The 27,091-nt window shown below is 36.1% G+C and overlaps 1 protein-coding gene across 10 annotated transcripts; it reads right to left on the reverse strand.

Moving 5' to 3' along the window:
* MTF2 (metal response element binding transcription factor 2) lies at positions 1 to 27,091 on the reverse strand. Of its 10 annotated transcripts, none has more exons than XM_086901938.1 (17): positions 26,754 to 27,063; positions 26,371 to 26,425; positions 16,611 to 16,809; positions 16,384 to 16,465; positions 15,253 to 15,334; positions 14,758 to 14,853; positions 14,281 to 14,381; positions 13,809 to 13,957; positions 12,428 to 12,523; positions 11,469 to 11,537; positions 10,549 to 10,672; positions 7,276 to 7,343; positions 6,654 to 6,824; positions 5,910 to 6,018; positions 5,691 to 5,749; positions 5,445 to 5,549; positions 1 to 4,628 (listed from the first exon to the last, which is right to left on the reverse strand). In XM_086901938.1, the coding sequence occupies exons 6-17, from the start codon at positions 14,831 to 14,833 to the stop codon at positions 4,274 to 4,276; spliced, it is 1,482 nt and encodes a 493-aa protein (XP_086758064.1). In that variant the 5' UTR covers positions 14,834 to 14,853; positions 15,253 to 15,334; positions 16,384 to 16,465; positions 16,611 to 16,809; positions 26,371 to 26,425; positions 26,754 to 27,063; the 3' UTR covers positions 1 to 4,273. The 10 variants fall into 10 exon arrangements, with proteins under 10 accessions (XP_086758064.1, XP_086758057.1, XP_086758062.1 ...); XM_086901931.1 differs by having other exon boundaries at positions 1 to 4,631; positions 15,257 to 15,334; positions 26,754 to 27,051; XM_086901936.1 differs by having other exon boundaries at positions 1 to 4,631; positions 26,754 to 26,988.

Here is a 27,091-nt window from a genome sequence, read left to right on the forward strand (position 1 = left end):
TGGTGTTTACAGAAAAACTTTATTTAGAGCAAGATAGAATTATTAATGAGCTTCCTGCTTTAAAGCAGGTTTTGAAGTAAATGAGCTTGTTAAGAGTAAAACTGCAGATGTCAAGATTGGAAGTTCCTGGGTTGAACATTAAATAAACAGAAGACTAGGAAACCAAAACCACATGGAAGTCAATCAGTGCCAAATACTAAGTAGCTAAGAATGGGAAGCAAACTGAATATTGTCAAATTGAGAAGCTGGAAACATAAATTAGAACAAGAAAAACACACACTGATGAAATAGTATCAATAAACAGATGAGAAGAAAGGTTATATGAAAAGAATGGTATGAACTACAGCTGTGTTTGAAAAACTAGTATATGCAGGAAAAATATTTTGGTACTAATGAAAACCAGAACAACTGTTCATATTGTGGTATATGGACCTCAATGCTGAAATATGTTCAAACCTGATATAAAAAACAGCAGAGATGAGCCTAGCTGAGAACATCAAGGGATTCGAAAATGCAAAACAGTAAAACACCAAGACAATACAAAAATCTTGTTTCATTGTTGGTGAATGATAAAATTGAAAGACAGCAAAAGCATCAAATTGCAAGCTCATTCTCAGACTCTGCACAGCTTGTACTGGTATTTGTCTTTTGCTTTTCTTTCTACTGTCCTGCACTACCTCTGCTAAAAGACAGTTGTTCCCCCTCCAACTCCCTTCAGAGACTTAGTCTAAAAGACTTTTCCCATGTTTTTCTCTTCATTACACCTCACCGACAGATGATCCAATTTACAGAAAAAAAAAAGCCCCCCCAAAAAAAACCAGCAAACTTTTCTACAAACATAAACAACTCCAGAGTTTAACTCATGCATTAATATGTTTTTCTAACTAAACTAGGATATCAGTAGATCTGACATATCCATATGGGTGTTTAACCATCAGTTTAAGTTCAACATTGACCGAACAAAACTCGGCATCCTAAACCCTTTTCGCCATTTCTACAGTATGTAATTTTCTTCCATCGTGCCCTTAACTGGAGGGTTATTTTGCATTCAGACATGAGTCAACTAGAGACATGCCTGAACATATTACCTGCGTAGCATTTGCAAGACTCATCCTCTTCCCTCTGTGCTCAGTACTGATGCTTCTGTCCAGTTTATTCTTATCACTCTGTTCTGACTATTGCTCCATTGTCAGCCTTGGTATGGTCCATCTCAATTCACCAATTTCCTTTTAAAATATAACACTAAAGATCACTTTAGTAGGATGTTTCAAAGACAAACCATTTTTCTGTTTATTAAATTATGTTTCCCCCCTCCAGACAATAAAGTGCTTGTCTTCACCTTAAAGGCCTTTTTTAATTTATTTGTCTTCACGTTAAATCAAAACATTGACCTTCATTTCATGGATCATGCTTAGATATTTTTCAAAATTCCTCCATAATCTCACTCAAAATGTCTGTTATGCATAGAAAATTCATAGTTTTATTCAAAATTCCTGCTGATGTTTTTGTTGAGAACAATGAGTTGACAAATAGTTTGCTATGATGCATGTTTTACAATTCTGACCAGTGTTGTGCCATTATTTCTTTGCTGTCTTGTTCATGCGATACCTATATTTTTAGAACGGTCATAATAGACTTTTCCTACCTAAATACTACTGCAATACAAATAAAACATAATGGAAAAATATTAAATACACACTTAGAAATGGTTCTAAATCAGTGACCACAACAAAGTTGAATTACATATATTTACACACATGCATACATACAATGAACGAGTTATACCAAAATGAAATCATTACATACAGCAACATTTTTCTTTTTCCTTTAGACACACCACCACTACATACAATGAAATTCACATAAAATGAGAAAGGCATTTGTAGGTGTGCTTTAATTACTACTCTAGTTCTATCTTCAGCAGCACTATTGCAGCATTTTCCAGTACATGACACCTTGTAACAAAGCATCCCTCAACCATAGCTGGAACACCAGTTAGTGTCTATGTGCAGGGCAAGTGTCTCCAGGACAGGAACAGGAAAGCTAGAGATTGGGAAACGATGGATGGAAAGATGCCACCAACCAAGTATGTGCTTCACAAGAGTACAGAATCAAAACTCATTCTTCTCTATCAAAAAATACACACATTTAATGTTGGTCTTTTAATTCTAAGAGAAAAGCAATTCCAAAAATACAAACTGAACATCAGAGTTAAGTCAACCACCATAAAAAAAATGAAATGACATTCACAATACTTAGGTCAATGGACAGCTGAAGTTTGACAAGTATTTTCTCCCCACACCTCCCCCACTAAAGTCCCCAAGTACATTCCAATATTTATCGTTAAATGAATCTTTATGAAAAATACTGCTGGTGTTCAGTTAGAATTAAAGGACTTGAATAAAGTGAAACAAAGACGAATACAGATGATGTGAGTAAGGTTACAAAGGCTTTACATTTTGCATTATCTCAAGATATAAACATTCAAAAATTAACATGAAGTTGCTGTGTTATCAAAATATTGCAGCTATAGGCAAGGCAACATTAAATTAATAGCTGAGGGTGTGAGAAAAAAAACCCCACACATTTTAGTGAAGGTAAACAGAAGTGGGAGTTTTGAATTAGCATTTTTATAAAGCTAATGTAACCCAGCCAGCCATAAGCCAAGCACAGGATAAAAAGCTTTCTCTGCTTCCTTTGGCTATAAGGTGACCAAATAAAATTCATGAAAAAAAAATCACCTTTTCAAGATGTTCAAGATGAGCAGAAAAAGTCAAATAACCAAGTAATGGAATAAATAAGTACTAAGTCAGGCAGTACACTTTAAACCACTCTGTCATTTGTTAACGTTATATAATTTTATTTTGGTGGCAAACTGTAAGCACGTAAGAAAACTAACCTTATACAGAGTACAGTGAATAACCACCAAAGTAAAAATATTCTTCTGTTTACTCTTTGGCTAAAACCCCCTCAAAAGTAGCAGACAAAGAAAAAACATCTAATACTGGCAAGAGACTTTTTGACTTTTTTTTTTAACAAGTAAAATAATCTTATCAATTTAAAACTTGGTACATTTTATAAACACAAAGAGGTAATGTTGTAATAAAATCAGTAATTTTACTTCAAATGGCAACATTTGTTGACCCTGTGCAATAATACACTTAATTCATACTACATTTATCAAAATATGACTGTTTCTACAGATATGTAGAGATCCTGCACGACTCCTGTCAACTTACTTTATAACTGGGACATGAAATTTACAATCAGAGTGCCACAAGAGCTTTCAAATTGTTCTTTCTGGTAGAATTAATTTCAAAATCTTCAGATCCTGCATTATTTTTTAACGGTTAATTCAAATGGAAAATAATGGAATGTAGAACACATGAACATCAATGACTGCACCCATTGCCAGAACACGCTGCACTGGTTGGACACTTTTCCTTAGTACATAAAAAGCAACAGCACCCAATAAGCCTGAGAAGAAATGCTGCTGTGTAAATACTGGCAACTATTCCTGAAAAAAGAATTATGGGATGTATTCTCAGAAGCTGACCGATCCCATAATTTGTATTGCATAGGTCACAATCACACATCTATATACACGCCCAGGTCTATGTGTGCATATACACCTCTGTATATACGCACACACGCGCACACGCACACACACAGAGAATATATTAAGAAGACAATGAAGTCTGGTCACAGAGCAATTTACAGGCTCAATATATTTTTTTTCTTTTTTTTTTCTTTTTTTTTTTTACACTTTGTTTGAAAGAAAACTTCAGTATTTTACAGTCTTCAGTAGGCATTATATACACTGCACTTATGAAATCTAGAAAGTATTGAAATAGAAATACATTTCTGCAAACATTTGGGTAAGAAAACAAACCAAGATTTTTCAAATATTTGTGCTATCTACATAATATTTTCTCTAAATCACAATAACTGTATCCATGGAATGTTCTCTAGAAAATGTCATCTTTTTTTAAACACCATGCACATTTTTAAGCAATTGTAACCCAAAATATCCCAACCTAAAACAATCTAACAATGTTCAGATTAAAAAATTTAAGTCTCAGATCAGATTTTAAAAAGATAAGTCTTTATCACAAGAGCTGTAATGATAACAATTACATGTTAAGGCTAAATTGGTTTTGTTTTTTGTTTTTTTTTTTTAGAAACACATTTAAAGACCATTTCTCTCGTGGCTCTGCATTATGAACTGTACTTACAGATGACAGTGCAGTGAACATAATGTTCAGTCCTACAGTCAGGATGCAGTCGCTCCTTCCCACTCCACCAGATACTGCACCTTTCCATCAAGTGTCACCCGACGAGCCAACACACGGTATTTTTCCCCACAAGCTATTCTACCTGCTGCACCAAAATAACTAGTGATGGAGTTCTTCAGATGATTGAGCTGTAACTCCTGATCTGCTAAGTTGTTAAGTATCTCTGTATTGAGTTCATCATACTGGTAATCTTCCTTGCTCTCATCATCTTTTACAATTTCTGAATTTTGAGTCTGGAGTGCTTTTCGTGGAAAGCGGCCTCTCCTCCTCAAATGTGGTATTGCAGCAGGCCAAGTTCTTCCTGTACGAGTCCTTTTTCTCGAGTCAGATAAACTACTGAAAATAAAACCCCACAGCATTAACTCCAAGGGAATTCATAATGTATGCTGCATCATCAGTTTTTTCCATGCCACTCATGTAATAACTTTTGCTGTTTTTCACTCAAAAAATACTTTTTGCCTACAGATAGGTAACTCTACGTATGACATTTAGGTAACAATTTCAGAACTCTAAATTAAACATAAGCTTTTAAAACTGACTATTTATATCAATAATGCATACAAAAATGACTCATGAAAGCACTCAATAGCATGAGCCAGAAAGGGGAGACAAAATAGTAGAATCCATGTGTGTTAATAAAAGAGAAATTTCTCTTTGCTGCACTTGAAAGAAGGAAACATTCAAGTAACAATTTGCTTGCAGGAAGGTTGACTGCAGTTAATAATTTATTTATAAACTCTGTGCCAAAATCTTTTCATGCTCTATTGACTTTAGAAAAATCACAGCATACTTAGAACTTCATAACATGAATACATAAACCTACAAAAACAAAAGCTGCTAAAATTAATTCAGAGTGCATCAGTTCTTTTGTGACCACTAGCAGAAAACTAAGCTCAGCAAATGTTTACACAGTTTAATCCTTTTCAGTAAATGTCACTTAGCCACATATTTTGCATCAAAAACAATGGTTAGTGAGCACCAAAAAATCCCTCTGAGTTGCAAGCAGAATTACTACAGAGAAATTTTCACTTATCATACTTCTTTGTATTTCCCCATGCTATTTATAGCTCTACTCTGATAAAAAATTGTTAAAAATTAATACACTGCAAATCTTGATTTTTATAGCAGATAGAGTAACTGAGTAGTTACCTATAATGTCTGGAAATGTTAGATGAGGTAGTTTCTTTCATACTGGCAGCACCTGTGGATTCCACATCTGAGGTATTGGATGAATGTGCAGTTCCATCAGATTTCCTGTTTTGCAAGATAACAGGTTTGCCATGTAAAAAAATAATCTTATACTGAAAACAGAGTTGACATTTCAGAGGCAAACAGATAAATTACGTGGCATTGCAATGTTTTATGGGAGGGTTTGTTTGGTTTTTTATAATTTACCCAACAGTGCAGGGTAATTCCAAGGCTGGGTTCTCTATCACTGGAACTGGTTCATTATCCTAAGGGGGAAAAAAAAAGGTATGTCAACTTAATTCTTTCTTTTTGATTTTATTTGAGCGCAAGAGGGGGAATATAAATTCTTATTAACTAGTTATGTTTTTCTTCAACATTTATGATGCAATTAGAAGGAAGGGAGGGAGGGGGAAGAAATATCCTTACCAGAGGAGATGACTCTGGAGTTTTGTGAATCATTTTTCTTGTATAGGGACCAGGTGGACGACCTACTGATTTTTTTTTCCCCTTTCTTTCTATACCATTACTTAATTCCCTAGAAGAAAATTTGTATTTTATTCTGTATTACTGATGATAATTTTCATTGAATACATGTTTTCCTTTGGCAATGAATATACAATTAGATCATTATCTCTAAAGCATTGTATTAAATGAGGTGATTCTGTCAAATCAAGATTTGTGAAACTATGCAGTTTTCTCTTTATAATAACAGAACAGATTCAATGTATTTCTAGGGACATTACTGATTACCAAATGTTGAAGAGGAATGAACAAGTGTTAAATATTATTTATTCATATGATCACTCATAATGAAAAAGATGGCACATAACCAATACAAGATACTGTTGCACAACGCATTTCCTATTGAGGATTCTAGTTAGATTATTGCCTAAGAGATCCAGTAAGGCAAAAGGTTTTGTTTCCCAAATGACAGCAAAGTTGGTATATTTTCTGTTGTTCTTACTGCTGTATTTCATGTTGATTTTTTAGAAGAATCCTAATGGACAGTTAACTACACTTGTTCTAAGACCTTGTTCTCACAAATAATCTGCTTTTATAATTATTTTTTAAAAAATTCTACAAAGAGAAGGCCTTTTTTGATGGCACCAAAAAATACCCAAAGTAGCCCAAATTAAGCACAACACTGCTAGAAGGACTGGGTTATTTTACCTGACATCAGGGATTGGTTTAGATGACTTTCTGCCTTTAATTTTGAACTCATGTGAAGTTCCTTCTGGTTCTTTATCAGCTTTTAAAGCAGCATTCGGTGGCACCGGAGGAACTCGAATTCTCAAGCCAAACAAATGCTTCTTTTTCTTTATTTCTTTTCCAGACATAAACCTAGATAATGTTAAACTAATTGTTAAAATTCTGATCCCAGGGAACACAACTTTTAAAATAGCAGGGTACATGCAAAACAAAATTAGCCTAAGGGAATATTCATTCAAATGCTACTTGACTCCCCTCATTACCCCATCACAATCCTCCTCCTCAGAAATAGAATGTGAAGTGGAAGGAGGATGGAAGTTAAAACAATTCTCCTTCCTGGTATAGGCTACAATCAAAATATTTATGTCATGTTATAGTTTGAAAAACTAAACACTAGGAACGTTATATAAAAATTATACATTATATTTATATATATATATATAAAATGATATATTATAACTAGGAACATTATTTAAAATTTAAAATGTTATTTACAGCCAGAGAGGTTATTACATAGACTGAAGACTGTAACCTAAGTCAAATTAAATAGGCAAACATTTAAAACAAAGTATCAATAACTTACATAGTCTTGTAATCATTTAATGCCTCCAGGACATGCTCATATCTTTCAGATTTTGGTGTGTCTGCCAGCTGTAAAGTATTAAGAAATCATTTAACCTCTCAAATTCTTTAATAATAGAAAGATTCCAGTTACTGAGTCGTCATAACTACAGATTTAAATGTGAACTACATTAACAAAATACTAGCTGTGGTTACATGTTAACCATAATCCCACGTATTTTGTAATTTACATCCACAGAATTAATGCCAGGATCAAGCCCAGGCCATAGAATGAGTTTCACTTTTAAGAAGTACAAGAAAAATATCTCAAAAACATTTAGTATAATGAGGGAACAAGAACACTAGATTGCTCTCCTGAGACTCTTAACAAAAAATCTTCTGTATGTACTCCCAAATTAATTGAGATTGCAAACAGAGGATAACTATATAGACAAAAGAAAAAACTAATTATTTATGATAATTGTGGCAAAATCCTCCCATAGGACACAATTCACATTTTTTTAACACTACTCAACTTGATAAAAAAAAAAAAATAAACAGAAAAATTATTTTAATTAAAAAAAACCCCAAACCAGTAGATCTATTTTTATGCCCCATTAGCTAAGTCCCAGTCTAACCTCCCTCCTTTCACCAAAGCCTGAAATAACTAGTCCCTATCAAGCTTTCAAAGCATGAAATCTTCTCTCTGAAAAATTGCATAAAGAATTACAGAGAAAAGCAGAGAAAGTATGGTGGTGACCACCATGTGGACACAACGTTTATGTACCATAATGCAAAATAAGATAATTTACATTTATATTTATATATCTGCTTTTCAATTCTAGCAAAACTACCATTATTTCTAGTTGACATACCAAAATTTGTATGTTTAACTATAGAGCTGACAGCACTTCATAAATTTCACTATTAATATGAATACTAAAGAGCAGACTGTACAACATTTGCAGCTCAAAGAAACCAAACAAAATACTCAAGATCAGATAATTTCTAAACAATACAATTCTCACCAAACAAGACAGAAAGAAAAGGTCAAATAATATGTGCTAACACCTAAAAATAAGTGAATAAATATACTCATAAACACCAACCTTTTAACATGATTTTGGGCAAGACTGACAGTCTACCTGACCACCAAAGCTAAGGGAGGTGTTCAAGTGGTTTTAGCCAAAGAAATTAACAACTTGTTTTCCATCTTCACTGTATGCATGCCATACAATCCATTGCTATCTAGAGGTCTTGCAACTCTGCAGCACTAAACTACAGAAAACTGCCACATATTTATTGCTTTCTAAATAACATGTTAAAAATTGCTGGATTAGGAACTCCACCATTTACTACTACTGTCTCACCTACAGCTAAAACCCTTTTCCTCTTACTCAAGTATAAATAGGTAGAGAAGGAAACGAAAGAGTCATTTTTAACAGTGGCAATTTAAGTAGACCACAAAACCCCTAAAATCATTATATTGTACATGTCAATTATTTCTGTGACTAATTTCTGTTTCTCTCATCTCCCTAATTAACTAAAGTTAATCAGATTTTTCAAGCCAATTTTTGCCAACTTCATGAAAGACATTTAAAATCTTTTTAGACTAAGTATTGAAATTTCCTCAATACAGCTTGTATGAATTTATTCAAAATCTAGCCCTTTAAAAAGTAGTATTCAGACTTCAAATTAGTAGTTTCCTTGAAGGTGTAGAAATATTAAAGAATTGAAAATACTAATTAAAGAAGTGAGTTTACTTATTTTGGATCTGCCCTTTCCTTCCTCCCCTTTAGTTACGTGTTTTTCTCAGATTGAGCATGGATGGATTAGAAGCAGAAAGGGGAAGAGCACAAAGATCATGGTAGCCTTTCAACTTCTTCAAAATGGCTTATGTACTCCTAATCAATGACAGCTCCACTCTCCTCTTCCACTGCTCTGACCAGCCAGTCTGACATGAAATTCCATTAAATATAAGGAATATTATGTTAAATGAACATAATTTCTTCCACATTTCCCTCAACACTAAGAAAAACAAAATTCAAAATTAAATACAGCTTACACACTTGTTAAGCTATACAGTACAACAGCAAAAAGATTCATTCTTTTGAAAAAATGGTGTGAGAATTACATTTTGTACAGCCTTTTTTTTTTCAATCAAACCTCAAGACTTGTTATGACAGGCATTTATTTTATGTGACTTAGGTAAAAGATGTTATACGTATCAAAGTAAACCAGATCTGTATTCATTACTCTAACTTTTAGTAATGCTTTAGTGTTTGCTTGACTTTCTAAAACACTATTGACACTGATAGTTTAAAATATCCATGTTTAGACTATTTTCCATTATTTATGAAAAACAGTTACTCATTTAAACCAAGAACATACAGTTGGTTCTCAAATTGTGTGCGCTAGTAAAAATGGACTACAGTTGTATGAATTTACTCAAGAGAAGTATAAAAGTAGGATATACAGACAAAAAATTTTAACCCATTACATACCATGTATTAAAAAACCTTCTAAACCCTAAAGAATTTTCATGCATACTACTAACAGTATGCCACTTTGAACTTATGTCATAAATTTTTGCACCTAACCTCACATGCAGAAACTAAGATCCTGGTCAACACTGGTCCTCTTCACTAAATATGAAGTCAATCTGCTTGAGTAAATGGATTTCCTTTATTGCTATGATAAATGCTCAGTAACCAAATAGCTGGGAAAATAACTAGTATAGTAATGAGCTAAAATCGAAATGTCTTGACAAGTAGCTGAATCTGACTGGAAAAGGATCAAAAACAAACTGGACACAAACTGACCACCCCCACTGTAAGTATTAGGATGAAAAGAAGAAAATTTTGAGTAAAATATTTAACACATAAAGGATGTGTTACACCTTAAAGACACTGAATGTGGTCTTCACATGCAGTACACTCTGCCTTCAATTCTACACTTAAGATTTTCGGGTCACAGCACATGAAAATATCAAAGTAATAAAAGAATTATGAAACTAAAAGAGAATGTAGATACACAACAGAATAAACAGTTAAGTAATGAAAATTTGCCATGCAAGTAATTAGGTAACTTGAAGAAATTTTACAGTTTGGAAAAATATGCACCATTTAAAAGGCATTTAATTTCTGCAAGGAAATCAAGAACTATTTGGGATTACCAGATTTTAAGGTACTAAAGGATTTAACATCCAGAGTAGAAAAGTTCACAGGATGTCAACTTTCAGGACATACGTATGCACTGCGATTTAAAAACAAGAAAGGGTATTCTACTTACTTACCTCACCAGGATGCAATCTATCCCAGTTTTCATTAATGTAGGCCATAAGTTCAAGCTCCGAATCAAAATATTTCTTTTTATGAATAACACTTAGGTTGTAAAGGCAAAGATGTGCTATATCTACCCTAGAATATTTGAATAAAAAAACCAGAGAAAACAAGTATTTTTCTTCCAATTGCTTTCCTTTGAAACAATTTAGTAGAAAAGATATTAGCATTATACAGGTGGAGGAACACAAAGCCCAACTTAAGACACTCAATCCAGACAACGCTATGAAGCCTCCTGCAATTTCTCTTCAAGTGATTCGTTCTGTTTTGCATCTCGCTTATTTCTGCCTCATCTCATTGTCATGATATTTTTTTAAACTCCAAACTGGTCTGGACCATGGGATATGTAAGCAAGTCTGAATTCATGCAAGTATTTTGGCGAATTAACATTTAACAAGAAAATTGCCACCATGTATTTGTTAGCACTACATAATATATCCACTAAACTGGATATAATTTCTATTACAGACCAGTTCCATTAAGGCTATTCAAGGAAACTATTATAAAATGTATCAGGATGTGTGCTCTAGTACTCACTACGTTTGGCTTACATAATACAGCAGGATCCTAAACTTGCAAAAACCACTTAACTTAGATAACTCGATCTTCACATACACAACAAGTGAGTAGCTGCTTGTTACTTCACTGAGTGATCCCAGGATTGAATCCCAAGAGCATGCAATCACAACGTATCTCTACGCTTAAAGATAAACTTTGAAAGAGATTTATCCCTGATCATACACACAACAAGAATGACTCAGGAAACAGCTCAAGGTAACAAGTAGATTTCCTTTTTAGTAAGGAGAGCCAAAACACCAAAAATAAAAGTAGAGCATGTATTCAACTCACCCTTTTTTAAAAAAATCATACTTACCATCTCAAGGGTAAACGTTTGAGGTATTCTGGTCCAGAACTGCAAACTGAGCAAATGAACGTATAAAACCTAAAAATATATACATATGTATATGTACACATGTCTGGGTTGTGGGTTTCCATACATACACACACTGTTTTAACACCCTGATTATGAAAAAAAAAATGGAAATTAAGCAAGCTAGAAACTTGGCCAAATTGTATTTGTGAGTCCCTTTATTCTTTATCTTACTTTAGCAACTTCTGTAATCTGTGCTGATACCTACTGGGCCAGATACAAGGTACTTCTTCAATTTCATCCTGCTACCACTGTTTCATTATGCCTGAGAAAGTACCTCAACCTGTGACTGTATCAGTGACAGTGCTCTGTAATGTCCCCAGCATAATCTCTCAAATGCAAAAACCCATGCACCAACGTAGATATGCATTTTAAGAACCCATACATTTCTGGGTCCTAACTCAGTTCCTCCATACATATATTCCAGAAAAATTCCCACATAAAATTATAATAAATAGTGAATGAAATGCTCTTTGATCCTTTTATCCAGTTTTCCTTTCATCTGCTGGAAGCACTCCAAGTTCCTCTTAAAATAAAAGCACAGATCAGCACTCTTTTTTGATTATTTTTGTCCTAACTCCTCACACATGAACAGAAGATGTAGAGTTGCACCTATCTTATAAAGGATTTCCACACAAAGTAAAGGCAGTAACAGGTGGAATCCAACTCTTCATTAGTCACTTCTCCACCATCCACCACTGCATCCCCTGTTCAACTGAGATGAAGAACTACATTTTCCTGGCATCCAAACACAGACTGTCTTGTGTATAAACTTTACTCAAAACGCAACTCCTTTTTGAAAAGTACCATTGTGTTATGGATGCCTTAATAAAAGCTCATATGTGAGACTTCTTCCACATTTAAAATAAATACAACCATAAAGTACAGCTTCATTTTCTTACCTGTCACCAAAAAGCATTGGCTTTTGGAGGCACTGCACACAAGCCTCGTGAAACCACTGTTTACATTTGCAGCACTGCAACATCTTTAGATACCAGCTTCAACAACAGAAAGAGACACAAGATGTGTTTAAAAAGTTAGTGAAAATTGTTTCTTCATTATGTTTAAATTAAATAGGAAGAGATCTTTTGACCCAAACTGATTTTCAGTTTATAAAAGTCATCTCTACAGATATTTCAGTAACACTTAGCTCCATAAGGAATTACTAGAAAAGACAGTATTTATATAGTATATAAATACTATATAATAACTAGAAAAGTATATATATATATATATAGTGACTAGAAAAGTTACTAAATTAAGGAAAAAACCTAATTAATTTACTCTAACATCCACCTTTTAATTCTCAGTAAGAATTCAGGAACTCCATACAAGCTCCTTCTGACATACTAGATTAGTTTCTTTGTTGTTTTCTAAAGCACAACCCAACTGCATTAAGTTACAAACATTTGTTCTGAGGACCAAATACTTGAATCCTCAAAACAAACCTCGCAGTTTACACCTTTTCCTTTTCAGCTTCTCCCTTGAGAAAAGGAATTATGCAAAACTGACACCATGTTTGTTCAAGTCTCAGAAGTCTCAAACCAGAGCGCTGTCCTGTGTGTATACACTCAAAAACTTTGCTTTTTTGTGTGACTCTGTACTTGCCTTGACCTCAGTTCTTCAACACTATCTTATTCATTCACTCATTCATGTAGACACCAGAGTACTCATCTCTACTTGCTTAAGAAGTCCTCTTCTTGCCTTTCTTGTAAAAAATAACCAGCAGAGGACTCTAATGTCATAAGAGGGGGGGAAAAAAAAAATCTTTCCCCTCACAGTGACTGAAAATCAGGATATGACATTATGGTAGAATCAGACAGCCATCTATTCCCAACAAAATTTAATAAATTAATCTCTAGGTATATTTATTTTCATGACTTATGGCAGAGCCGAGTTAACATCAGAAAAATTCTGCCTAGAACTGCAAGATTATCAACAAAATACTCCATCCAAACTCAACACATCAACAGTAAAAACACAAAACAACACAAAAAAAATTTCTCACTCTACAAAATGTACTGTGATATCTGTGATGGTCACATGACAAAATTAAAGCAAACCAAAATATTTCATGGGAGAAGAAAAGAAATTAATAATGTATTTCCTACTCTGAGACACTTCAAAAACACATAGAGAATTCAAAATCCCACTTTGCATCCAGTCTCTGATATGTACACACAACAGAAACAGAAACTAACAAGTTCACAAGGAAGTCTACAAGAAAAGAGTCCAAGTTTGTAGCTGCAGTAGAAAAGTTCTTACATATTACCCATTACTTACTCTCCAGGTCCTCCACAATAGCAGTAACACTGCTGTACATTGGTTTTATGACCTGCATCCCACTCAAGGTCTGTTGCATTATATGGTAACGTTTGTTTCATGACTTGCAGTGCTTTGGCATTTGGTCCTTTCTTAAGCGCACCACCTCTCTGAGCCAAAATAGATACATAACTTCACAAAAAACAGTAAGAAAACTTTCAAAGCTTTTCATTTAATTGTAGAAAACTATTCATAACTTTCAAGTCAAATATTTTCAGGTTCATTTAGTTTTAATACTAGCATGTTTGTTTAAAAGTGAAACACTGTCTATTTCTAAAAACAGCATTACTTCTCAACATACAAAATTTGCATTCAGATCAAAGATAAAAAAGAAATCACTGAAAAAAAAGCCATATATTTTTATTGTTTCAATTTCAAAGATAAAGACATATGCAATATGAAATGTATCAACATTATTTTTCTAGAAACACACCTTTGTTGTTGTTGCAAAGACACACTGTCGACAGAGCCATTTATCATCTGAATCAATCACGCTGGAATCAATATTTGGTGTGTGACACAGCTGATGGTAACCTGTATGAAAAATAATCAGCCAAACAGTTATTAAAATGACAAAAACCTACACAGAATTAACTATACATAATTTTAATGCAACTATAAGGCATTACCCATCGTTAAGTGCTAATGACCTGAACAAAAAGATTGGTAACACATTCAAAATGGCCTTTTAAATTTTCTTAGTAGAAAAAAATAATCTTGACTTACAGAACAGGTGTTAGTGACTTTAACATGGATTATCATCTTTCACTGAGCTGTTAATAGCCACTAAGGGCTACAAAATTTAAGATCAGTTGAGCAGTCAGTCATAGCCGGGCAAATATCCTCCTTTGTGAAACAAATCAAAACAACTTTTAAAATGCAGTAAATAGAAAAAAAAAAATCTAGTTACCTTGCCCACATTTATCACATATAACCATTTCATTTGGTGCTTCTGAATACTCTTCCTGACATATTGTACAGACCATTTCCCCACTCTCAGTGGCTCCTAGACAAAGATGAGATTGTGATTTTTTTTCAGATTAAATCTGCAGTTGGAACAGTTACCACATGTACAGCCTTCTTCATAATTTCACTTACAGATGCATGCATTGTAGAAACACATGGTTACGTGTCAAACTTCTTAATAAGAACATATCCAGACATTTTATATAGACTGTATTATAAATAGTTATATCATTTATGATAAGCTATCAGATATTTACAGGCTTTATATTGCCTACTGACTATGCAGTCCATGGTTCCTCAACATCAACAATAAAAATTCAGTAATTGAATAAAGAACGTAAACTTAGGTTAAAAATACCTATAAATTAATACTATCTGGACAACCAATAGATCTTTTGCATTTATATCACTTAATGTTTCTTTCCATGTAAATACATACACACTTTGCATGTCTTTTTGACAGATCTGCCAAAGCTGCCTTAAACTCCAACATCAGCACTGTTATTACTATTTATACATATCTGCAAGCATACAAAAGCACACAGTTACGGTAGAGGAAGGAGAAAAAATAAGTTTGCAAACTGGAAACAAAACTACATCTTGCTCCATTTATACCACATACCAATATAACAGGTGATTAAAATACAAGTTTATTAATTACAGAATATTCTGAGTTTGAAGGGACCATAAGGATCATCAACTTGAAATTTTCTCATACTCATTTACTAAATTTTGATAATTTGCATAAATTAATCAGATCATAAACTAGTAGTATACAGAAGCAGAAGGGCATTTTTTATAAGCTTTAAGAAATTAAGCAGTTGATTCTTTGCTATTATAAATACAAAGCTTCTCTTTTAAGTAGACATTGTTTAGCTTAAACATCAAGAATCAACAAGAGTGAGAGCAGATTTCCATTGCTTTTGTACAGTGAGGAAATTGAAACTTGTTTTCAAAGGAAATTATCATCTGTGCTTCATTAGCATTAGGTTAGAAAAATATAAACTACTATCAAAATGTCTGAAAACCAAAAAGGTATTACACAATATGTGCCTCACTTGCTAACTGCACATTTCTTTATATTACATGAATACTCCAAAATCTGTAACAGTTTCTTATGTGCAACAGTTACGGTGTTGCTTTTAAATGTCAAAACTCTGTTCAAACATAAGATTCACCAAGCTTTAGTTTCCTTCTATATTATGTCATTTCAACAGAAAACAGTTCAAGAATATAAACTTGGTGCAAATTAGGGCCTGGAATTTTCTGTTGAAGCAGAGAACATAATCTACCCCCACCCAAACTCAAATACAATTATTTCTAGAAGGCTTCTCCACCTCACACTTGGGAAAACCAATGAAAAAAAAGCCCAAGACAAAACAGTTACTTCAATGACAGAGTTGTTTGAAAAAATTTTTTTTCTTATTTGTGTAATTTTTATTCCTGGATCACATTAAATAATATTACTCTTTAGTATAAAAAGAGTATATTATAATCATCTTTTTTAACAGATAACAGTAATCTATACAAGTAAGATACCAAACAATGACTACTTCATGAAAGTTCTTGCCTGTTTGTATGTCCTTCCAGAGAACCCAGGATTTGGAACTGTCTTCAAATATAATGAAGCAGTTCTGTTTCAGTTTGTTTATCTGAAAGACAGAAATATAGCAAAAGCCATGAGTAAAAGCACCAAACAGACGAATGTATTTAATACTACAAAAGTGAGACAATAATGCTGCAATTTTCAACAGTATGCGCCACTAAGATTCCAGTGAAGTTAAAAGATGTGATTACCTTTTTGATAGTTCCAAGATAAAACAAGCCATCTGACCATCTAGCTAGGACATCCTGACCTTCCTCAAATTTACAAATTGGCTTTTTGGCTTTCTGTCCATCACGTATCGACAGCTTGGCCAGAGATGCTGAGCTCTTATGGCTGCGACGTAAAGGAGACCGCTTATGGACCAGTGAATTACCCACCGCTGTGGAGTCTCTGTGGGAAGGCAAGGAAGAGAACAGGGAACCAGAACTGGTTAAAGGAACCGTGGACTGGAAATACCAACACGACCAACTCCAGAACTTCAGGTAACAAAAGACCTGCTATCTTTACTGACTTTACACATCTTTAGTAGCGGTGCCTCTGCTACTATGCAAGTGTACAAAATCTGAAAGGGACAAGTTTATAGAAATGTCCTAGGAAATCAACTATGCATGGGGATGCACAAACGTCCCAGCTCAGAGACTCTTCACAAAATCACCAGAACCATTGAAAAACACACCAAAAACATTCAATACAGGATTACTTATGCAAAACTCAAATCACTGCCAGTTTTCTAAAACTCCAAGGAAGCTAAAAAGGTCCTAAGCCAATTCTAACTGTAGTACCTTGGCTGGAACAGTACAGGTTGAGAATTATGCTGGTTGTAAATACTGACATACCTCCAACACAGAATCAATGCAATGCCACTAAGCATAAATGTAGAGCTTTCCAGCACAGGAAGAATATCTACATGTTGAATTTCTCATGTAAAATAATTTTTCCTCTCTGTTAGAGTAAGGGTGGAAAATGATAAGGAAGAAAAAACAACAGATCTTGCAACCTTTCTTCACATGTGAAACCCAAAATTATAAGTTATTTGTATGACTAAGCATTTTTCCTCATATATTCCTCAATATATAGTGTAATCATATTTAAGTGTGGATATGCCTTTATGCCAGACTAGCTGTCAAACAATACACTTCAATTAAAGCAGTAAAATACAGAAAATTATAAAACAGGACCAGAGACCGCACAAGGAAGAACTTCATAAGTAGTACTCAGAATTTGAGACTATGTAATAAAGCTACCATTTGTATATCCAAATGTATTTTTCCCTAGAAAATATATATCTATGAGCAACTAGGATGCAAACACAAGTAGGGATCAGGGAATTAAATAGGATACAGTCAATTGAAGAGCAGTTTCACCTCACTCAAGATTATCTTAGGTACATTACCAGCACCAGAAACATTTGAATTAATCTCAAAGCACCAACAAAAGCAGTAAATTAATCAATGTCCCATACAGTTTGAGAATTGCTATACAGTTATTTGAGAAGTTGCTCTACACCTTCAAAGAGAAAGGAATCTTCTCTCTAAAGAATTTACTACTCACATTTAATATGACAATAAAACTGGAAAGGTAATGGCTTAAAATATCATATTAAACAGTTTAAACCAAGAAAGTTAGGTACAAGAAAATCAGCTGCTGTAAGCATATTTATAATTAATGCGACATTTAACAATGACATGACAGTAAGAGCAGCTATAATGGGCCTCTGGCATCCTCATGCACAACTGGGTCACCAATTTAAGTCCTGCTTGATGCCAAAGACAAAAATATTGAAATGGGTGACTAGGGAAGACCAGAGGAACAAAAAAATCCTATGGCTTGTTTCACAGCTGACACCATGTCACTTCATCTGACAACCTTCATTACTGCATCAAAAACTTAAACTGCCATTTTCCATCTTCTCTCTTCATGATGCAAGTAACAATGTTCAGACCCACCACCCAACCAGATTTCTCACAAAAGGACTAACCAATTCTGCTGCTTCTGACACAAAAGCTAATTCAAGTTACTGCTTCTCTTCCTCAGCTCTACTCTAATCTCAGATAAATGAGACAGGATACATGCAGCATTCAAAATAGGTTTATAATAACAGAGTAAAAGCATGGTAGTCCAGGACACTTATTTTTTACTTTCTTGGCACTAACATCTGGTTTACAACTGGTTTGACAGAACTACTCTCAGAGAGGTTCAAACATTTTCTTACCAATTTTTTTCTGGAGTTTAAGACCCTAGAAAAAGATAGGTTAGCCTAGCTAGGCTAGCCTAGAAATAGGTAGCTTATTCCTGCTACAAGGCAAGAATATTTGCTCTTCTTTTCCAGTACTTGAAAAAATGTGTGAAAGATCTTGTACCAAAGACAAATTCATTGGTCATAAACAGTACTGATTGTCACTTCAGAAACAACTGTGAACTTTTTATTTAAAAAATGCCTTCAAAAGCTTTCTCTTAAGTACAAAACTGTGTCTCACAAGACAAGACCACTGAAATTGTAACAAAAACAAGTGAGCATAATTTTCTGACACAAAACACTTAAATGAACCCATATATTCACTTGAACAACAACATAAATACACAACAGCAGCTTCAGACCCTGAAGAAGCTTGATACACAGTGAAGATGTGAGCCAATAAACCAGATACTTCTCCATTGTCCACACTGTTCTCTTTGTGAGTGATGGCAGTGGTGAAGTGACAACTAAACAGCTCTCCTGCTGTGGCACTTTATGGTTTGTCTCAGAGACTGAAAATAGGGTTACTTATTACAATAGGCTGACAGTAACTTAACAGTTGCTTTCCACACGGATAGGAAATTTCTCTCCACGGAAACACATTCCCTCAATGTTTTTGACTGCGACTATGTAGGAAGTCAACAGTTTTAACAAGTTGACTTTAATGAACAGGACATAAGTTACTTAAAGTAGGTGTCTCTGAAGTATCTTCTGGAACCTCTGCACATGAAATGCAGTAAATACCAGTGTAAAAGCTACACTGCATAAAATGCTAGTAGTTTGCCTTCTGTCTTGTCACAGCTCTAACTGTTATAGTGGAATGTCAAAAAGTCACACCTACCATTAAAATAATACTTTTGTTGGAAGTTAAAATGCAAACTGAATTTCAAAATTGGCAAGAAAGTAAAGGTCCCACATTTTCCAGCAACTTGCTTTCCAGTCTTCCTTAGCTTCACAGCACGTTTCTAACATTTAATAATATGGTTACCAACAAAATTAGTCACCTCCAAATAACAATTTCCCCACCATTTTAAACATTTCTCTCCAAGAACTTATAATTGCACAATAGCCATCAAATGCACCGTTTTTCAAAAAATCCTATACAATATAAATATCTTCATTATATCATTTAACTTCCACAACCAAACTACACTGTATGTCATAAAGCATGTATGGCTTTACATCTATTACTAAATGCTAAGTATGTTGTGCTGAATTCTTGCTCTAGCACTTAAAATGCAAAAACAAAAAAAAAGTACTTATATACCCATACAATCTTTCAGAAGTTCATAGTGGCAGTCAGTAAAATGTGTCTGCACACTGATACACTTTTGAAAATAGAAATGCACTTCCACCTTTTCTTGAGAAGTTGGTGTCATGAAGTACTGAAAACGCTCACTGATTTTCACCTTGGAGTCTAGATCGTAGTCACAGATATTCTCAAGCAAGTCAAGCAGAAGGATACCTTCTATTCATCTACTTAATGAATTAGTTTATATGTTGGAAAAGCAGGAGATTGTCAACAGGAATGGCAAACTGCCTCACAAAGTCACTGCCTAAATCAGTCTCATTTATGAACCATAAGCAGTTACTACACCTAGCATTGCATATATCAAAATTACATTTGCTAGTTTTCACTAGTAACTCTAACCTCTTAATCAGCAGTCAGAAATTTTTGGTGTTCATTCGGTGCCTCTACTCCTCTACAGCTACCCTACAGTAGGGACAGCTGGGGAAAAAGATATGAAGAGGCTTGAGGATTAAAAAGACTGAGCATTCATGTTTACAACAAGTGTCTTTTTCTTAAGATCGTTTATACTCCTGTACTCCTTCAGTCTCAACAACTGCTGTGAAAAAACTTCTGTCAAGAAAAACTCCCTTGATGGTTTGTTTTTTTGTTGGTTTTTTTTTGCCCAGCCATCTCAATTCACTGATCTGTTTCACAGAATGGCTTGTAAGTACAACTGAATAAATGCAAACAAGCAACTTGGGACACAAACTACCTCAGCTAGCACTGCCAGACTGCATGACTGAACTAGTCAGGTTCACTGACAATCCATACAATTTCAGGAAATTTTGAGAAGAGCTGCTTGATTCACAAATGCTGCACCAGTAACAGATTATAGCTACCCTATGAGCACAAGTAGTTTTTGGAAGCATTAAAGATACTAAGTTTTAACAACAAAGTGCCCAAAAAACATGAAAAGAAAATTTTAATCCACTGAGAAAACCCAAAACAGGACAAATAGCTCATTTAATCCTAGTAAATACAAATCACAGTGAAGGGATGATTACTCTAAAGAGTTATCAGAAGGGAATTCAGATAGCAATCACACACAGAGCATTATAGTAAGACAGCCCACAGAGGTTTAGGATCTACCTCAAAACCTGAAGTGTGGTATTCCACAGGAAAGGAAAATATAGTGAAAGAGCTTAGGATAACTAGAGATAATAATTTCAGATTCTGGAAGTATGATGTTACTGCTGATTAATCACAATTTTTTTTGGTCTGAAGTTGCAAACTAGCCCTTTATTAGAGAAAGATGAACTGTGAAGAAGTTGTAAGATACTGTAAATACTAGCAGTCTGTTCTTCTCTCCTTAAAACAGAAGAGTTAACATTCACATGGAATGAGGGGAGTGGAGGTCTAGCAAGGGCTCAGAACACACAAAAACCATGGCAGTTTCACACATGGCTTATCCAATTCAGCTGCTTGCTCCCCTCCCAGCAGTTTCTGGAATGACAAGCTGGCTTCTCCATTAGCTTCCTATTCAGTTTTCTTTCCCTTAATATGGATTTACTGACTGGTATTTAAAACAAAGTACCTCACAGAGAGATCTGGTGACTAAACAAGCCAGGTAAACAACAAGTGCTCACAGCTAGAAGACAGCAGAAAAGGGAAATTAATCTTTTCTGAGAGTAATAATCATAGCTTGTTTACCCAGCTCCGCATAACCAAGCTAAAACCATGTTTCCAACATTGCCTGTGACTTGGATCTGGTATCTATGTTAACAGCTAAAGAGATGTTGGATCCTGGCCATATTTCTTCCTTTCAGCTTCTCCACTATTTATGAGATCTCATACAAACCATTATCTGTCCACTGTGGAAAACATACTTTCCTCCCCCCAAAAAAAAAAGATTCCACTGGGCCAAGAAGACAGTCAAAATTAACAGGATGACAAGTCAAACTTAAGTTAACTTCCTCCACCCAAATCCAGGTCCAAACTTCAGATCAGGTTGATAAAACTGGTAATAGAAAAGAAAAAAAACACTTTGGTTCCCATAATACCAACATTATTGCAATAGTCACTTTTCAATTACACACTAACTGGCTATTCTATTAGTACACTGCCATTTACTTCTATCAAGCAAAGGATCAAATACAAATCCAGATTATAGTCTATCCTCTACACTGCTTCATAGACTGAAATGAATATTGCTTTTCCAATCAAACATCATCTACAAAACATACTTGAAACTCATCTTTACACTATTTTGTATGCTGGTACAACCAAAGGCCAACTGTACCAAAGAAGGGCAACTGGACTCTAACCTAGGCATCCCTCAAGTCTACAAAAGTAGAGAGTAATGAGTGGGGGATAAGAAATACATTATCAAAATTACTTTCAGTTTTTAAGTGCTGTTTAGGATAATACAATAATTCAGGGTAGAAAGCTTCTCAGGAATTCTCTAGCCCTGCTCAACATGAGGCCAAACCAGGTGGCCCACAAGCACCCTGGGCCCCTGTTTCATTGCTGAGCTGCCACCCTGGGGAGGGGGAATGTTCCCTCTCCCATCAGAATCTCTCTTATTCCAAAATAGGCATGTTACCTATTTTCCTCCTGCCACACACTGTTGTGAAGAGACTAATTGCATCACCCTAATTTTCTCATAGGAGCTGGAAGGCTGCAGTTATGTTTCCCTGAAGCTAAGTGAACCTGGTTCCCCTAAGCCTCCTCTCATAGAGCAAGTGCTCCAATCCCTAGCTGTCCTGGTGGCCCTACACCAAACTCTCCTAGTTCAAAGTCTCTTGCAGTGGTAGCACCAAAACACAGCATTCTATTGAGATACTGTCTAATGAGTTTTGTGTAGAAGGAAATAACCACCTCCCTTCAGTCTTCTACTACTGTCATTACGGCACAGGATACCACTTGTCTTAGCTCACAGGACACAGTGCTGGCTCATATTCTGCTTTCTATCTGTCAGATCCCCAGCCAATCTTGCAAATCTTTGCCTGGGGTTCCTTCTTCAGATGCAGGACTTCGCTTTCTTATCTCTTGAATTTCATGATGTTCATGCTCAATCTCTTCCTTCGGCCTTGCTGAAACTGAGGTTGAATGAGGTTCTTCCCATGTTCAAGAACTCTGCCATTTTTAACACAGAAAGTGCTCAGGTTTTAACCTGACACAGTCAGGTTGTTCAGGCCATGATTTATATCTTTAATGACTTTTACCAGCCATCACCTTTCCATGTATCCAGAAACATCCTCCAGGAAGACTTCATGATTTACCTAATGACCAAGGGAATCTAAGCAGCCTGTGGTTCCCTGGGTTTAGCTCACAACCCTTTCCAAAGTTGGGTGTAACACGTGCAATTCTCTAATCATTATGGATTAGCCCTGTTCTTCACAACCTGTAACAGTGAGGAAGAGCCCTACAAGAACATCATACATACCTACATAGTTTCCTTAGTGCTCTTGAAAGCAGTCTGGTCCCATGGGCCTATGTGAGTCAAGTTCACATTTGTTCAAGCATGCAGCAAGCCAATTCATGGGCCACTCAAGCAAAGCTTAACAAATCCACCATGTATTGAAGTTAAAATATAATTTAAGGCAGAACAACTTTGTCATACCAATGATTTCAGGGTAACCATTCTGTATAAGCCACTCCTTGTCAGTAAGACGAGAAATTGTAACTTGCTTATTCTCAGCTTTACTCAATCAACCCTAATAGTACCCATGATGATCAAATGTGATTTCACATAACACATTACAATCCCAGTAGGGTGGCTGGCTTTGGTGAGGATTTTAGTTCTTTCAAAGGGCCTTATATTTTGGCTATGATTTTTTTTCTCAGAATTTTTCTGTCTGGTTAGACTCTTAGGCAACTGTTTAGTTATCACAAAGTAATTTTCATTAGTGAATTTTTAAGTAGATTTGTGCTTTAAAAAGTATATACATCACATTATCTGACAAAAGTAATAAATTCTGCTTCTCAGAAATAAAAAACTGGTAATAAAAACTGAGGCCCTGCAGCCTATTAATCTGGTTATCACTTAGGTCTATGAATCTGCTGCATATCAGAAAGAAGTTTAGCCAGAGAACTGAGGGGAAATAACTGTTGGTGACAAAAAAACTTGTTAGATAGCATCTAGATAGAATACTGTGGGGTTTTGCTCTCTGCCCCTGTGAAATATGACTGTCCTTACAAAGATTGATGCATACTGTTAAAAAGAGGTGGTCACCAAGATAAGTGTACTCCCATGTTCATGATACTACAATCACTTGTGATTTTATTTTTGCTCACATTCTCCCTCAAGAAATCTTAACTAACTAGAAGTGTCTTAAATCTAATTTATATGAATAGGTAAAGTATTAGAGTTTAAAAAATCATTCCAGAATAACATATTTAGTATGTAGGGAAGTAGGACAGGGCAGTCATGTACTGCAAGAGCCATTTGTTTGGGATCAATCATGTGTTTGCACGTGAAAAGCAGAAAGTACAGGGAGAAAACAATGGTACCGCGTCACAAGACACCTTTTCAGACCAAAATTCCCCTTAATTGTATCTTCAGCACCTCTGTTAACACACCAACTGCCTTTTGGGTTTCTACAGTATCCAAATCCAGTACATGCAGCAACACACCCAAGGGAGTGTGAGCACACAACCCAGCAATGAAAAAAATAAAAGACAACGTGCTACCTTGCTCTGGGAGAAGTGGGGAAGAAAAAGGGTTTCAGAGCTGACCAAAATCCCATAATGCTAACTTTTCTTAAGGTTAGTCTGCAAGAACAGCAACCTCCACAAGCATTCCACAGAATTAAAAAAATAAATAGATCTGAAACATAAGTAAAGTAGTATTATCCTAGAAGATACTTAGTGAATGAAATATGGCTAGACTCGTTAGGAATGCTCTCATCATTAGCTCTCCTTCTCTCAAAGAAGCTGATGCATCTTGATTTCGCTCCTCCATGGAAATTATCTGTCCAGCAATAACTGTGGCTTTATAATTCTTCTCCTGTTGTGTTTTGCTGAAAGACACACTTCCTCTCCATTTCCGGCAAGGAAGGCCTGTGAAGAAGGTGAAACCAACTCTGCAGCTAGGCCAGAGGCCAGTTGGATGAAAAACGCAGTCAATTCAAACTAAGAGAAGATTCATGCTGGCTTCTAGTCACATGTGCTTCTAGTCACATCTCCAAGCTTCCTCCTCCACAACTCACATGAGGAACACAAAATATGCTTTAGTGCCTCTACATTAATTCACATTCGTCTCCAGGGAATACAAAAGTCCACTGTCTACTGGGAAATTAACTGGAACTTATTTGTTACAGCTGCTCTTCTCATAAATTTTACCTGATCTCCCGGTGCAGGGAAGGACAAACATAACTTCATACTAACTACCAATACATGTCTCTTTCACCTACTAAAAAAAATATATATACCCTGCTGACTAGCCATCTTAAGTCATATGAGAACCATCTACATCTGATTTTAAATTCTTTCCAAAACAGAAAAGGCAACTTGTTAAGAAGCCACACACCTGTATTTGACAAAAAAAAGGGTTAACTGTGGAAAACATTACTTCATTATACTTTCAGTATAGATCCACATTTCACAGCTTGTAGCTCCTTCCAAAGACCCTTCTCATTTTCACTATATTATGCACTTCCTTTCATACATTCAATCCTTGTTTTCCCTTATTCTCCTTTAAATGAAAAGCTATGAACTCATTACCTGTATTCTAATACTGCAGAAATATATTCACCCCCTTTTTTAATCTCAAATGCTTTTGATTAAATGTAATTTGAGCTCTCAAAAAAAGGGACAAGTATTACCAGGTTAACTTTTACCAACCTGACTGCAAATCAAAAGAAAAAAACAAGAGGGAAACTCTTTTGTTACTGTCCCACACTTCTGGCAGTTTGAATCTATATCATTGATCACATTCCCTTACACTAAGTCAGGAGAAAACCATGTCATTACCCATTACTACGTTTGACCTTTTAAAGTTATGATAAGATGGGCCTATCACAAATTCCAGAAACAACCACAATGCTACACTGCTTTCCTGTTTCATTTAATTATGCAAACCCTCTACTTCTAATAGCACCCTGATCCTTCATGGATGAACAACAACCCCTCATATTTCAACACTAATATCAGTGTCCAGAGCATCCAGCACAGAACCATATTGTTCTCTTCAGTAAAAGAGGTATCAGCCCATTCTTTCCACAGAATTCAATACAAAAAAAAAAAAAAAAGAAAATGCATTACAGCATATCCTTTCACCCAGCAACAGTTCCCATATTTAAGTGGACTAAAAACCTGCTGTGCACATTCAAATCGTCAAGCCTGATAGAAATTAAGACGTGAGGCATTGCAAATAAACAAACAAAGAAAAAACAAAAAAAAACAAAGCCACACAAAAAAAATTCAAATAAAAATTAAAAAAAATTAAAATCCCAAAAACAAAGTTACCAACGAGCACCACTACCTCTTTGTGCTGCTCTCTTCGCCCTCGAGCAAACGCAGCCTACTCGGACAATATCCTTAAAGGAGAAGATGAAAATACAGCTGGCGCGAGGCTGATGGCACCTCACCGCTGCAGCCCCCGGCCCAGCCGACCGGCCCGCTGCCTCCCTCCCTTTGTTTTGGTCACCGAGGAGCACCACTGACCCCTCACATTCGCCCGGCAGCGGCCGCTCGGAGGGAGCTCCCTCCCCCTCCCCCAAAGGCCTCGGGCCCCCGCTCCGGAGCGGGCCCCTCGCAGCGCTCCCCGCCGCGGCGCTGGGATGCGGCACCGGCGGCCCGGGCTGCGGGGATCGCGCTCCCCCCACCGCGCGGGCCCGGCCGCCCCTCCCTCCCCCCACCCCTCACCTCATTCGGTCTCTCCAGTGGTGCCAACCGCCTCATACAGGGAAATCGGCGAGCTCGGGAGCCTCCCCCGGCGGCGCGGCACGATGCGGTGCGGCCGGGCGCTCGGTGCGCAGCGGGCCCCCCAGACGCGGACCCGCGGCGGAAGGCGGCGGGGGACGGTCAGACCCGCCTCACGGGCAGTCCGGCCCCGGCGCAGCCCCTCGCCATTTTTGTTTCCCGCGGAGGAGGCGCTGGTGCATTCTGGGAGCACAAAGGGCCGCGGCCCCGCCCCGGCGGCCCCGCCTGCGCCGGCAGCGCTGGGGGCGGGCACGGGGGCGCCGTGGCGGAGGGACACGGGC

Source organism: Cyanistes caeruleus, chromosome 9 (assembly GCF_971803275.1).
Source record: "Cyanistes caeruleus chromosome 9, bCyaCae1.hap1.1, whole genome shotgun sequence".
In the NCBI taxonomy this organism is placed as follows: domain Eukaryota; kingdom Metazoa; phylum Chordata; class Aves; order Passeriformes; family Paridae; genus Cyanistes; species Cyanistes caeruleus.

Bases quoted from the DNA above. Each gene is read 5' to 3' on its own strand.
- MTF2 (XM_086901928.1), bottom strand. The intron at 6,019-6,653 runs GTAAAATAACCC...ATTTTCTTCTAG, and splicing joins AAACCAATCCCTGATGTCAG to GGAATTAAGTAATGGTATAG. The intron at 4,632-5,444 runs GTAACTACTCAG...TTTTATTTTCAG, and splicing joins AACATTTCCAGACATTATAG to TAGTTTATCTGACTCGAGAA.